General features: G+C 37.6%; 2 protein-coding genes across 2 annotated transcripts in view; one reads left to right on the top strand and one right to left on the bottom strand.

Moving 5' to 3' along the window:
• The window catches only part of LOC145986417 (centromere protein S-like), a 710,010-nt gene that overhangs the window by 508,464 nt on the left and 185,776 nt on the right, over window positions 1–15,770 (top strand). The gene's annotated exons all lie outside the window — the stretch shown is intronic.
• Window positions 9,957–15,290, bottom strand: LOC145986885 (uncharacterized). The gene has a single exon (XM_083121354.1). The coding sequence runs from the start codon at window positions 15,288–15,290 to the stop codon at window positions 9,957–9,959; it is 5,334 nt and encodes a 1,777-aa protein (XP_082977480.1).

Here is a 15,770-nt window from a genome sequence, read left to right as displayed (position 1 = left end):
GTTTAACAAAGCAATCAATAAAAAATATACTTACATAGAAAAAATTAGCTTTTGAGATACTTACATAGGAAAATCTGCTTTTGGGTAATTTCTCAGAAATATAGACAATCATAATTCGTGCTACATTTAGCACCATATATAGTATAAATCAAAATCTAGTTAGTGTAGGCCTGTGTGCATCTGGTACATATAGCCAGTGATCAGAATGCTACATTTTAAAAGTAGCTTCGCTACAGCTACAGCTACTCTTCCAAAATGTAGCTTCGCTACAGCTACAGCTACATTGACCAAAAAGTAGCTCGCTACGCTACTCATGTGCGCTACTCGCTACTTCGCTACTTTTGCACTACTTCTGCATAAAAAATTAAAAACAACCATATGGATGGGAATTAAAAATCTCCTACTACTGGTAAATAAATTCTGTTATTTATTAATATGATTCCCGTCATTGAATAATTTTGACGGGAAGGCATTGTCACTTCAGTTACTTATTTTTGCTATAGTTTTTGAGAATATCATACCTATGCAAGTGGCATATCAATTCAAATTTGATATATGAATATTGCAATTAGGGTGTTACCCAAATTAATGATTACAACTATACACAAATAAAATTTGGTAGGATTAAGTATTCATGTTTACATCAACATATTTTTCTTCAGAATAAATATTTCATTTTTTCTAGACTGATATGAAGGCAGCATTTTGAATGGAAAGTACCTGGAGCCTGTTGATTACAAAAGGGCCCCAGGTTCGATACCCATCAGAGGCACATAGTGGTTCGGATCCAGTCTCGATCAGCTTATCTATGCATAAAATGGACTCAAAACAAAAACTAGGAAACACGCCAAGTTGGGAGGATGGGATCGTCCTGCTCCTCCATTCCCCACCCTGCTCATCATTCAAGATTCTTCCTCGTACTTACAATTAGCCGAAAGTGGCAGAAAGTGACTAGATAAGAGAATAATTAAATTACCCATTCATACTCATTGTCATGATTGAGAGAAGTGGAAGAATAGATGAGGAGGTAAACAGAAGAGGACAAATGGGTGGTGGACTATATAAAAGCGTTCAAAGATTAATATGGAACAGGGGTGTACCTATGAAATGCAAGAAGGTAATATATAACACATACTATGTGCCAGTAATTACGTATGGAGCAGGGACTTGGACAATGTCATAGAGAAACAAAAAGAAGATGCAGGCAGTGGAGATGAAATTTTTAAGGAGTCTTTTGAGGAAGGGATAGAATGAGGAATGAAGAGATCCGACAGACAGTGGGTGTGGTGAAGCTTCAGGACAGACTAGATCAGGCACAGATGAGATGTTTTGGACACATGAAGAGGATGGCTACAGAAAGACTACCAGTAAGATCTTATAATCCAAAAGGAGTGGAAATATGGCCAAGGGGGAGACCAAGATGTTGGTGAAAAAAGCAGGTAGTGGAGAGTGTTAGGAGAAGAGGACAAGATTGGAACACCTTGAAAAGGGAGGAGTGGTGGAAGACCAGGAAAAAATGAAGAGGCTCGACTACTATGCCGACCCAGCCAGAGGCAGGAAACGGCGAAGGATAATGATGATGAGAATGTCATGATTAGCATAAGTTACAGGAAAGTATAAAAAATACATAAATTTGAAAACAATGTATATTAACTAAAGAAAATTGTTGTTTCTGCATACTTTTTGCAATATGATAAAATATATTTAGGAAACTGTCGTGTAAACCTGAGTGTTCTAAACGTATTGTTTTTTTAAAATATGTGAACAAAAATTATCGCGAAAATAATTGTAATTCCAGAAACTGTATATCATTCTTATAACAATAATTTCTTCCTGGTGAGATTCTGTATACTGACGACGATCAATACTGTTAACGTACTGAGCCATTTATTGCTGGTACTATTCCTTTGTCAGTGCAGTGGAAAATCCATTGCTCGTTTTTGCACTGCAAGTTGTGTTTTACACAGCAATTAATGACATTTTGATGTCTCTTACACCATAGATATCGACAGGATTTGTTCCGGGGGTGAAGCAAACGAGGCACTTTTTCCAGCGGTGCAGCTAACAAGGCATGTTTTTCTCCAAAATAGCGATACAGATAAAAAAACGTAGCTGTTAGCTGGAATATATTCATATATATCAGTTAGTTATGTGGATATCTGAATTATTCAGATACTAATTAAATAAATTATGCAGATATCTATAATCTACAATCTAGATAATCTGTGTCTTCATGCAATAGACTGTCCTGCAAAATTAAGGGTTATTGTCGATTTTTTCTGACGCTGTTGCCACATTAAATTTACCTCAAAATGCTGAGAAAAAAATGTAGCTGTAGCTACATTTCAGAAAGCTTGGTGGATTTATAGTTGTGGGTTATCTGAGATCAAAATTTTCAAGCCCTCACTCCTGCATAAATAGGCTCTAGAATTCACTAAGCCTCAAAATAATATTGGGTACATAAGATAAAAAGCAGATGGAGAGTGGTGCTGATCGCACCATCTCCAAAATAGCAAAAACAAAAGTATATGGAGACCTATCTGATATATTTAGAAAACTTTTACCTAGTACAACAGTAACAAAATACTCAGCAAACTCTAAAATAAACAAACTTTCCTACGTAGCAGGCATAACCTGTCCTAAATTAATATAGAAATACGAAACAAAAATTGGCATAGTGGAAATCACTAAACCATAATAATAATAATAATATATTATGTGGCTTACATTTTAGCTAAAAGTACTTTTTCTTTAGTGTTTTTCAAAAGATTAAATTAAATACTAAACTCTAAGTTAAAAATTAGTGAATGTCGGATACAAAACAAAAATAGAAATTAATACAAACCCTGCAAAAAAAAATCAGTAAAAACGTTGAAAACATCTCTTTGTGCATCCAAATTATAATAAAGATCCTTCCTGAATTGATTAAGTTGTGTTATTTGAGTAATAATAAGCCTAAACTTGTAAAATAAAATGGTAGAACTTGACAAAACATACTTTTGCTTCAAAAATATAATTGAAAACTCTTTTTTGAATAGACTAAGACGTCTTACTGTGGTAAAATGAGCATAAAATTGAAAAATAAAAAGGTAAAACTTGACGAAACACACTTCGTGTGTACAAAATTTAATTCAAAACACATTTAAATGATGTTATTTGAGTAAACTTGGAGAATAATCCTGTAAACTTGGAAAAAATATCTCTCTCTCTCTCTCTCTCTCTCTCTCTCTTCGTGTGTGTGTGTGTGTGTGTGTGTGTGTGTGTGTGTGTGTGTGTGTGTGTGTGTGTGTGTGTGTCACTCTCTCTATATATCTCTCTCTCTTTCTTTCTTTCTTTCTTTCTTTCTCATTCTCTCTCTCTCTGTCTCTCTCTCTCTCTCTCTCTCTCTCTCTCTCTCTTTCTCTCTCTCCAAACACGTTCAAATCGTGTTATTTGAGTAAATATTAGCCTAAACTTGAGAAATAAACAGATAAAAATTGAAAACTCACACATTGTGAGTCGAAAATGTAACTAAAATTCTTTCCTGAACAGATGGAATTGTGTTATTTGAGTAAAAATAGTTATAAATTTGTAAAATAATAAATTAAAAATGGAAAAAGTGTCTTTCTGAGTAAAATATCATAAAAAAATGTTTCCTGAATACATGAAATTGCATTATTTTGGTAAAAATAAGCATAAACTTGTAAAATAAAAATAATAAAACTTGACAAAATACACTTTGTGTGTCCATAGCTTGAAAATAAACAATTAAAAGTTGAACCCCCCCCCATTTGTGTGTCGAAAATATAATAAAAAATGTTGGCTGAATAGATAAAATTGTGTTATTTTGGTAAAAATACATAAAAACTTGTAAAATATTTAACATAAAGTCTAAGTTTGGTAAAAAAATAAACTCAATAATTATGTTAAATAGCACACAGTAACATACATTTACTAACTAAATCAATAATCAAAGGGTCCTAGGTTCGTTACCCCGTGATAAAGCAAATAGTAAAAACTTTAGGCCCCATCCCAGATAGCGCTCCCTTCTTCTTAGTTCAGATAAAAAAAACCTTACGCTTCGTTCTCCTTGTTCAAAGTAAAGTTCTCGCTCCAATCTAATTGGGTATCCAAAAATCCTTTTGTCTTGTGTACTAGGCAACTTTAGCCTACTTAGACAGAAACTTGTTCTGACATGCAAGCGCTCTAGCCTAAAACCTGCGCTAAAGCATCCTGTGCCTTAGAGGCAAACTTGAGCAGAATATTAATTGGCGGCGGAAACCGGTTCTGCAAGCGACGCATAGCTTCAGAGATTTGACCTAGATCGCGCAGTGTCTGACATCCTTTGTTGTCTGGTTCAATCCCTCCCCTGCCCTAGGGTGTTGCATACCTTTCACCTGTTCTTGCATTCTGATTAACCTTGGGAAAACCGGTTCTTATTGGTTAATCGGGTTCTTTCTTTGTTTTGACGTTCTGACGTCATCGTCTTTCATAACATAATAACATTATTATATAGTTATCTATAAATATTACCGTTGCATATCACGGGTTCGAGTACCGGGACCATCTTCTTTCGTACCATTAACACCCTTCATAGCGTTTCATAAACCATAAAAACTTATTTTCAATATTAGAAACATTAATATTATCGATTCATACATTACATACTTTGCAGTAATGAATATAAACCATATGCATAGCGTTTAGTACCTCTAATTACCTTCTATATACATATTTTTTCATAAAATAAATAATTATATATTCATAAAAGTTATAAATATGCAAATACATAAATGTAAATTATTCTAATGATATGCAAATTTATTTTTAATTATGCAAATGAGTTCTAAATACTTGCAAATAAATTCTAAATACGTGCAAATAAATTGTGAATATTAAATAGCAACATCCGTTATTGTAGATATAAGCTACTAGTATAGAATCAAAACTTTCGTATTCAATACACGGCAGCTGGGGAGTATCCAAATGACACCAAGTTTAGTGCTCTTCTTGCATTAACATATGCTTTTATAGGGTAACCAACTTTCGGACGTGGATTTAAACGAGATTTCCAACTTTCTTCATTGAATTTACGGGAGATTTAGTCGCAACAAATTTTACGCATTTTTAGTGGTGCGGCTTCACTCCAGAATATGTTCATGTAATAGATAATATTAAACAAAAAATGAATTTATATTTTATACAATATATAGGATAAAAATTTACAAATTTCCATATTTCTTACTCTGTCCAGAGAAACTCTGGAGCAAGCGAATGATAACAAGTCCTCTGCGAGGAATCGAGAGTGCTCGACTGATAATCAGGTAACAGGGTAAGTGAGTGTATGGAGTGTAAAAACACAGGCTGCACTTACCAGTCATTTGCAGAATCATGCACTACTTTGCTCCGTCCACTCGCTTTCTCCCCTTCTTGACCGTTATCTGTGGCCTTGCTCCACAAATTCTCGAGACAGAGTGTATCCCTAACCTATATGTATTTCTCCACTGCTGTCGCAGAACCAAGCATCTAGCATCAGTCAATTACTGCAAGATATGATGCCACTTCCGTCCGCCGAAGGCTAAACGTGCAAGAACTTGCTGTCGACTTGAATTTTTGTACGTCTCGCCGAACTCATATTACATCGGAATGGATTTAAATTTCGCGATCTTGATTATTAATGAAATATACGGGAGAAATAGAATGTACAAATGGGAGCCGGAAGGATTAAAATTCTAATACGGAAGTTCCAAGGAAATACGGAAGAGTTGGTCATCCTAGCTACCCTGCTATTGAGTTTAATATATTAATTCGTGGCATTAATGGCAAGAATGCCATTATCGATTGGACGAGAAACATTTAATTTAGGTAAAAATAATGTTTGAATTGCAATACTCAGTACCGGGAATCTAAGGAGCGAGCGAGCGAACGAAAGCAAGTTTCTGCTCAAATAGTGACTCGAGAGGGCTCGACCAATGAACTCGTGAGAGGGAACAGGATTTCGTGGAAGGGGAAAGCGACTGCAGTTACCAGCCTTTGCAACAGCGAGTACTGCTTCACTCTGCCCATTCGCTTTCTCCCCTTCTCTACCGTTATGCGCAACCTTGCTCCAGGGATAGAGTATACTCTCGTGCTCCTATGCAGAGCTTATTTTGGGACACAGCTATGCTCACGCCTCCACCGGAAAATTGGCAATGAACGGACAATTATTAGTTAATTAAAAAAAACACACGTATTTACGAAACATGGCATTTTCAAATTCGCATATCTCGGGAACGTATCAAGTTAAGAAAGTGAAACCAACCATATTTGAAGATAGAGTGAGTAATACACATTTTGAACACCTTTTTTTTTTACACCAAGTGTAGAGCATGTCCAATGTTCAAATTTGAATATTAAACACCACCTCAATGGATTTTGTATATTTCCAATTATTTTAAGCTTTCATATGTCTTCTACATCCTATTAAAGATAATATTTTCGTGGTTTTACGTAACAGTACAAAAAGAGGTAAACTACTGGTCGCACTTACAGATTGGATAGTGACAAAGTACTGTCCGAACAATTTTTACGAAAGAATATTCCTGATATCAACATAACCATTTGATAATGTTTTGTATGTAAGCTCGAAAATGAACAACAATGTCTTCACCTTTTCACAATTTTTCGCTAAAATTTCTACACAATAAGTTGTGTCAGTGGCGAAGCGTGACATTTTTACGTAGTCAGTGCAAGACTTGTCAAACGTCAGGGTCGATCTTTCCAACCTGGAAGAGGGGAACAAAATATTTAACCTCCGTAAAGGCCAAAAATATTCCAAGCTTTCGATAGCTAACGTCACTCTCACTTCTAGCCTGAAGATGAGAGTGACATTAGCTCTCGAAAGCTTGGAATCTTCTCCACAACTCACCTGGTCGATAACCCGAGAGAAACTTTTCATCAAAGAGAAAATGTCTTCAGTAAAAATATTGTTTGAAATATTGCAAAAAGTGCACAAATCCATACGCTGTGTCACACCTTCCTGGTCCATTTCAGTTGTCATCAAATATTAGAAAAAAAGTCAATTATTGGCTTCCTGTACTGTTCAACTGTGTTAAGTAAGCGTGATTTATAACACCACCTGGGTTGTGAAAAGGATGGGATGGCTTTCTTTTAACGTTCTTGTGTGGCAAAGTGGATAAGAATACATGGTATTTCATTCATTCCCTGGGACAGCACTAAATCTATACTTGAGCGTAACTAACGCCTTCGGGTACTCGTCCTGGACCTTCTTTTGCAAATCCGCTAAATGCCCCGACATAACTGCCGACCCGTCATACATTTGAGCAATAATAAATTTATCCTTCGGTTTCTACTTATTGACAATTTTTACATGAACAAATAACCCGTCAGATATACAATCGGTACTCACATCAGTAAAACTAATAAACCCTCCTCCTTATGCACAGATAAGACAGTTGACAATTGAGACCTACTGTTAACATTATATGGTTCGTCTAACATAACTGAAAGTCTGATTTTTCAGTTTATTTAAAAAAAAAAAAATCACTCACGACATCACTAATTGCGTGTATTAGATCATTGCATTTCATGCTTTACAATGATGGAAATATCACTCGGAAAAATTGTAATCCTGATGACATCAGAGAAACACTGCCGTAAACATGGGAGCTGAAAAAAAGGCCTTTTATGACCAGACCTTCAAGCGGTCGTCGGGTGTCTTCTGAGCAGGTAGAGAGATTCGCACATTTTCTGCGATGACCTGGGCCAGCGAACACCATTGCCTTCAATAAGAGACGTAGCATGATTGTTGGCCACGGGGAATAGTACTGGGCTCTCGTTCCGATGCGCTAAACTTGGCGAATCCCTTGCTTATTTCTAGTTGTTTCATGGTGTCGCTTGGCTTATTTCGCACAAATATGAGAATATTTTGACTTATTATTTTACTTCTTGTCTAAAATATTTAAAACTCAGTATTTTCTATTTTTTATTTTACAAAGTCATCGCCGCATCTGCCGATGACAGGACGCCTCGCCTGTGAGTCATGTATTTGTGTCCCTAACACGGCGAATTCCTTTGCTGAGAAAGAGAACCCGCGAGTCGGCTGCTCTGGTGCAGTTCCTCAGTTGTACCAGGGACAACCGATACTTAAGAATCGGTGGTCCCTGGTCAGGGGTGTACTGGTGCCAGGGTGCCACCCCGGTACTTTTTTTTAACCCCTGGGACCGCCCTGGTTCTTTATTTTTATAACAACTATTTTTTCCTTTAAAAGTCTTCCTTAAAATATATGTAGGCCTATATCGAAAACATATTAATTGATGTAATAAAATACATCTACTCTGTTATGAATAGGCAGTAAAGCGAGAGAATCAATCAGCTTGCTGCATTGTGTCGACCATGGAAGATAAGACCGACGCCGCCAGCATTTTCGCTCTCAACAATGGATTTTAGTTGCTATAAGACGGTGAATCATAAAAAAGGGAGAATTTGGGGCTGACTCTCACTTGCGTCTGTTCTTTTGTTTTTAGCATTTGCATTGTGAGTTTCGAGGTGATTAAAACGTCTTTTCGGTCGCGCTTTGATTTTCTATTCGAAATGAAAAAAGGTGTAAGAACAAGGTTACAAATTATTTCCAAAAAGTACAAAAAACAGAAAATAAAACTGTGAGTGACAATGGTAGTGATTTTGCAGTACTGGCTGTACATAGTGTTCATCCTTTGCCGAGTGTATCACACGTAACACCAGCAACAACAACCTCAGAAACAACAACAGCGACATTCCAACATGTTTCGTGTTCTGATTTTCCAACAGCGGTTGGAGCATAAGCAAAAACAACAACAGCGACATTCCAACATGTTTCGTGTTCTGATTTTCCAACAGCGGTTGGAGCGTAAGCAAAAACATATATGGTTCATAGCAAGAAATGGGTATTTATGGTGTGATGATTGTTGCTCCATAGGTTATTTAGGGCCTGATAAAAGTCAGGGATTATCATTAAGTAAGGAATGGGTTAAGTGTCAAGTTTCATTTAATGGCACAAATAAAGAACAACAGTTGAAGTCTTTAAGAACAACAATTTCGGCCCACCAGCTATCTGTAGCACATCAGAAGGTAACATCCATCAAGGTTCGTAACATCGTTCCTACGATTTCAATACTGCCCAACCTGGACAAGTTTTTCTGATTTTTTTAAAGAAGAAAAAATTTCTGCACCTTGAAACTTACTTTTCCCGATTACTAACTACAAAACGTTACCAAAAAATTATGAACCGCGTTCCTCCTAAGCAGCCCATATTCTGCAGTCTTACCGAATTAACTTAGAGTACGTATACAATTTAGTGTTAGCTTGTTGCATATGTGTTTTCTTATTTTATGTCGCTCCATGTTGCATATGTGTAAAACATATGTTGTACATGAAAGTTATACTATACATGTTATATGTACAAAAAGACTTACCTTCGGAATATATTTATCATTCATTTTCTGCCATTCAAAAATACAGTTTGTGTGCTTGTTTTCCATTATTAGCTAACATGTATAACTTTCATGTACAACTGTGAAATTGACGGTGTTGAAAAAATATTTCAAATCGTTTATTCCAAACAAATGCTTTAGCACCGACCTCTACCCCCTTTTTGCATAATTTAAGAGGATATTATCGTCTTTGATACTACTACTACTACCACTAGTAGTAGTAGAAATAATAATAACTGTGCTGTATCTGAAATTATCTCAATAAATAAATAAATAAATAAATAATAATAATTGTTGGATCGAGAAATAAAAGACTCGCTGCTAATATCCTTTTGACTATATTCTCAAGAACATGTACAGAACACAGTAAAAAACATGGCAATCTTCATACTTTTTCTGCGCGGGGTGACAGTAATATAACACAGCATAGAACAAGGAAAATACTGCACAGGCTATTGCCCGGAAAACAGAGTAAACAATATTGCCAGGTGCCAACTCACATAATATCTAACATCCTCCCACCTGAGTTGGCATATCAAACAATAATAGTTTCTTAGGTAATTTTATCTCTCTCCCACTACGTGTGGTACAAGGTTTGGTTTCAGTGGGAGGGAGAATGTCTTTCTGATGTTTCTTTTTGGTTTGTGGTTTAGGTAATGAACTCTTCATTGCTTCACCCTCCACTGCAGTCACCTCCAATGGATACAATCTCTGGACAGGACGAAGTAGTTCACCATGGCAAGTTTTCAGACGTACCAATCTTGTCACTTGATCCTTACCTGGAAGAATCTCAGTTACACAACCCAATGGCCAATTATATCTTTTCATATTGTCAAAACCAATCAACACAATATCTCCTACCCTGACAGACCCACATGCTCTGTTTATGGCCTTTTGCGTTAACTGTCCAAGATACTCATTCCTGAAACGATGCCTGATATCTTGTCTCAACTTCTGACAGTAACGGAGACGATTGTTGAGCATTGAAGAATCCACATGGTCACAATCAGGTACACCCGTCTCCCTGATTTCTTGTAAAAACATAGCAGGTGTTAGAGGAACTAATTCTGTCTCACTTTCATACATGTAGGTAAGTGGACGTGAATTAATTATGGCTTCACAGTCACAGAGGATTGTTGTCATTTCTTCGTAGTACAAAACTGATTTTCCGAGTGTTCTTTTCAACAGACCCTTCAGGACACGAACCAATCTCTCCCAAAAACCACCCCACCAGGCTGCACTGGGTGGAATGAACTTCCACTGGATTCGCTGAGCTGTGGAATATTCTTCAACTTTCTTCCAATCGAGTGTCATAAATGCATTCTCAGTTCCTCTGAAATTGGTACCATTATCACTGTAGATTACAGAGGGCCTGCCTCTCCTTGACACGAATCGTCTAAAAGCCTGGATAAAAATCCCAGTTGATAGAGAAGTAACTAACTCTAAGTGAATGGCTCTATATACTGCACATGTAAAAAGGCATATCCATGCCTTTTTGCCATCTTTAAGATAAACAGGTCCTGCAAAGTCCACACCTGTTACTTCAAATACATTAGCATCTCTAACTCGATCAGCTGGCAATGGTGCTGGAAGAGCTTGGATTGGTTTGGCTGCGTGTCTCCTGCAAGTAACACATTTCGACAGCACTGAACGTACAGCTCTTCTACCACGAACGATCCAGAAGTTCTCTCTTAAAATACTTAGTAATATGTTTACACCTGCATGACATGCTTTCTTGTGCCAATACATTATCAGCAATTTAACGACTGGATGTTGTGCTGGAAGAACTATGGGAAGCCTGAAATTTTCAGTATCTTCTCTGGCAATAATTTTCGTTTTCAAACGAATAATCTTGTCCTTGCCCTCATATGTGCACAAAGAGGAAAGGGATTTGTCATCCTTTGCTCGGAATGCTTCTTGTTGTATTAGTCTTAATACTGCATTTTCTGCTTCCTGAAGTTCGCGAACACCAAGATCTCCAGATCTATGATTCTTCGAATTTCTACTATTATACAAAAATCTTTTGATCCATCCAATGAGTCTAATCACTTGGTTATAGTTAGAGAAATATCTGTAATACCATCTAGACTCAGCATCTTGAGCTTTCATACTAAGCATCGTTGATGAAGGTAGCACATTCCTTCTTTCTCTGTCAACTTCCTCCTTGTTGATAAGAAACTCCATCGGTGGCCACTCACATGGATCTCCTTTCAACCAATGAGGTCCCTCCCACCATAAGGATCTCAACAACTGCCTTGCATCACAACCTCTTGAAGGAAAATCAGCTGGATTCATTTCACTGGGTACATATTTCCATGCACTGGGATCAGACAGTTTTCTAATTTCTTTAACTCTGTTCCCAACAAATACTCCCCAAACTCCTTCTCGTCGAATCCAAGTCAGCACCGTAGAAGAATCAGTCCAAAAGATAATGGAGTTATCTTTTAAATTCAAATGTTCTCGAATCCTGGTTGCTAGCCTTGCTCCCACCATTGCGGCAAGCAATTCTAGCCGAGGAATTGTACTATTCTTTGGAGCCACTCGTGCCTTTGCCTCAATCAATTGTACGCTAACACCTCTCCTTGTGTCAACCCTCATGAAAACTGCTGATGCATATGCCACTTTGCTAGCATCACAGAACACGTGAATGCTCATGGAATTAAGTTCACTGGATTCATAATCCCAGCTCATGAAACTTCTGGGTATCCTTACCTCTTTTAGCATCGGTAATTCTCGTACCCAGTTTAAAAACTGTGTTCTTATTTCTTCACTAACTTGCTCATCCCATCCGAGCCCCTCTGCCCAAGTCTGCTGAAGTAACAATTTTGGTAGAAGAGTCACGGGACAAGTAAAACCTATAGGATCAAATATACGGTGTGCTACAGATAATATCACACGTTTCGAAACTGTCTTGGGCTCAACATCTTCAATGTCCAAATTAACTGTAAATGTATCAGCTTGAGGATTCCAACTGAGTCCTAACACTGAAGTAGGGCTAATGTCCTCATCAACCATTTGAGGGACTGAATACTCCCACCCTCTAAGGTCAAAACCTGCTTCAGCCATAACTGCACGTGATTCTCTTATAAATTTATGGAGATTTTTGTGATTGTCTACACTGGTGGCACAATTGTCCACATAAAAGGAACCTCGTAATTTTAAAATAGTATCTTCTGTATAAGCTAAGTCTTCCTTCCCGAAATGACAACTCTGCAATGCTTGATCCAAATGATGTTCAATAACAGCACCCAACAGAAATGGACTGCTCGTAACACCAAACACTACACGAGTATGTCTGAATTCTTGAACCGTTCCAGTATTAATATCATGCCACCAGAGAAATCTCAGGTAGTCTCTATCTTTAGGGTGTACAGCAATTTGTAAAAAAGCTCGTTTAATATCTGCTATAACTCCAATTTTTCCTTTCCGAAAATGTAGTAAAATATCAGCAATAAGAGCAATCAAGTTGGGTCCAGGTTCTAAACATTGGTTCAAAGACTGTTGTCCTTTTACTTTAGCAGAAGCATCAAACACTGGTCTAATTTTTGTCGTGTTACTGCTCTCTTTCACTACATGTCGATGGGGTAAGTAATGGCCAAAATTCTCTGTTTCATCCTCTGGAACCACCTCAATGACTCCCTCGGACAACCATTCTTGTAGCACTTCATCGTAACTCTGCAACAGATGTTCTTGTTTCAACTTCTGTGTAGTTGACCAAAGTCGTTTCTCTGCTAGTTCTTTATTGGTGGGGAGAGGCGAACAATCTTCCTTCCATGGTAACTGTACTTCATATCTTCCTTCAGCATTGAATGTCAATGTCTGCAAAAATTGTTCTTTGACAGCCAGTGTGTGTTCTTCCGCAGACTTCTTGGCAATGGGATCCTTGATTCCTATGGTATCCAGTTCCCACAGATCAGCTACGGCTTCACCAACATATAAATTCGATACCAACAAAGCTGTATCTGATTTTCTGTTTTCACCTGGAACTTTACCCATAAGTGTCCATCCCAGCTGAGTTTCCACAGCCACTAAACCACACTTTAATTTCACAACATGGCCAGTCAGTAATTTACCACAAACATCCGCACCAATAAGAATTTCAACTGGACCTTTCATCTTACCAGTATCTGTTAACCTTATTTGACTTTTGTTCAGCTCATTTAACCAAACACCTGGTGTTACATAAGGAATCTCACCACATATTGTATCTTGATCAAGAACATCAAATGTGCACGAATATTCTCTCTCAATGCTACATACCTTAACATTATAAACATTATGATTACAAGGACTAGACATGGTACCACCAAATAGCGAATGTATCAAACTTTGTTTGCCAATGGAGCTATAACCCATACCTGTTACAAGAGATTTGCATATATACGATTTTTGTGAACCTGTGTCAATAAGAACTCTCACATTCCTGCTCCTATTGTAGTTACCTTTCAAATCTACTACCAATGTCTGCATGAATACATGCGGATTTTCAAGTTGGTTTATCAGTGTATTGTTTACCTCAGCATTTGATTCTTTGCCTTCAGAATAATGGTCAGAATCATTATCTTTGTCTGAAATATTAGGACACATCAATACAACATGCTTTTTCTTGCAAACAATACATTTCAAATTGGCCTTGCACTTCTTCGAAAAATGACCAAATTTTAAACATGCAAAACAATGCTTTTTATCTTTTAGAACCTTCTGTCTTTCAGAGAGAGACATTTTCTGGGCTTTAAAGCAATCATATGAACTGTGCTTACCACCACAGAACACACAACTTTTCTCCCTACCACCACTGACACTCAACAAATCTGTCGCACTGGGGATAATAGGCTGACGCGGTGGAGAACACCTTTTCTTCCGAACTTTCACTGCTGCACCATCCAATTCAAACCCAGCTGCTGCAAGGTTGATTCGTTCTTCTCCTTCCACTTCAGATCGCAGGAATGACATCAAGGACTGCAGTCTTCCGGTCGGTGTTGTCTCATTATTTTCCTCAGCTGCAGACAATGTTCTTCTCTGCCACACACGCATCAAATCCTCTGGGAGACTGGACTCCACCAATGGAAACAGCATTGCTGCATATTTGTCGCTGGTAACACCCATCGATTCTAATGCTCTAAGTTGGGACTCCAGTGTGTCATACAAAGTGCTCAAACAAATTTTTTCTTGACGGTTCAACACCTTTTGTAACACCAATTTTAGCAGTTCACGCACGTACACTTCCACGAGCATATCATCGCGACCAAAACGTGATTTCATGGACTGCACAACTTTCGGGTAATTTTCTTTTGTTGGTGGAAAACTGTTCACAAGCTGGCGTGCACGAGAACCTTCAATTGTCGCTTGTACCAAATACTGAAACTTGTCCTCTGCAGGAATTGTATCATCTTCATCGATCTTCTTGAATTGTCCCCAAAAATGTAACCACTCTTTCAAGTCCCCTCCAAACTTCTTCAGTTCGATTTTAGGTAACTTGAATCTTCGATTCTTTACTTCCGAAAACGACTCGCCTTGACAGCAGTTTCCTTCCGACAACTTCAAAAAGTTCGACACTTCAATACGTCGCTTGTTGAACAAACACTGATAATCATCCGACACTGACTGTTCTTTCCCTAACTCATTTTCACTAGCACCCGATTCCAACATCAAATCAAAAACAGATATGTCAGCCGCATGCAGATCACTTGCCTTATTTTCAAGCAACTGGATATTTGCATGAATAACATTCCTGTCCGGAGTTTGCATCGCTAACTCATTTGCAATCTTCTCCGAAACACGTGTAAAAGCTGACCTAGCCACTGTACGGCTTTTCTTGAGACGATCAATGTCCGTTGACATTTTTCCGATATTTGCACTTACTTCTTCTCCGGTCCAACACAGAAAGAAAAGACAGGTCCTGTCACGGTCGCCAATAAATGTTGGATCGAGAAATAAAAGACTCGCTGCTAATATCCTTTTGACTATATTCTCAAGAACATGTACAGAACACAGTAAAAAACATGGCAATCTTCATACTTTTTCTGCGCGGGGTGACAGTAATATAACACAGCATAGAACAAGGAAAATACTGCACAGGCTATTGCCCGGAAAACAGAGTAAACAATATTGCCAGGTGCCAACTCACATAATATCTAACAATAATGCCATTAATGTTTTGTTGTTGTTGTTATATATATATATATATATATATATATATATATATATATATATATATCAATGCCATTATTAATTTTTGTTATTATTATTGGTACATTCATCCTGATACTTCCCCCCAGACAAAAAATCGTGGTTGCGCCTCTAAAGTGCACACTTTGCATA

This window comes from Lepisma saccharinum, chromosome 4 (genome assembly GCF_977018435.1).
Source record: "Lepisma saccharinum chromosome 4, izLepSacc3.1, whole genome shotgun sequence".
Classification (NCBI taxonomy): Eukaryota; Metazoa; Arthropoda; class Insecta; order Zygentoma; family Lepismatidae; genus Lepisma; species Lepisma saccharinum.
The sequence above is the reverse complement of the archived record's forward strand: the minus strand, read 5'-3'. Positions and strand labels throughout refer to the sequence as shown.

What these genes read in the sequence shown, in the direction of transcription:
- LOC145986885 (XM_083121354.1), bottom strand. Translation starts at nt 15,290, where the DNA reads ATGTCAACGGACATTGATCGTCTCAAGAAAAGCCGTACAGTGGCTAGG.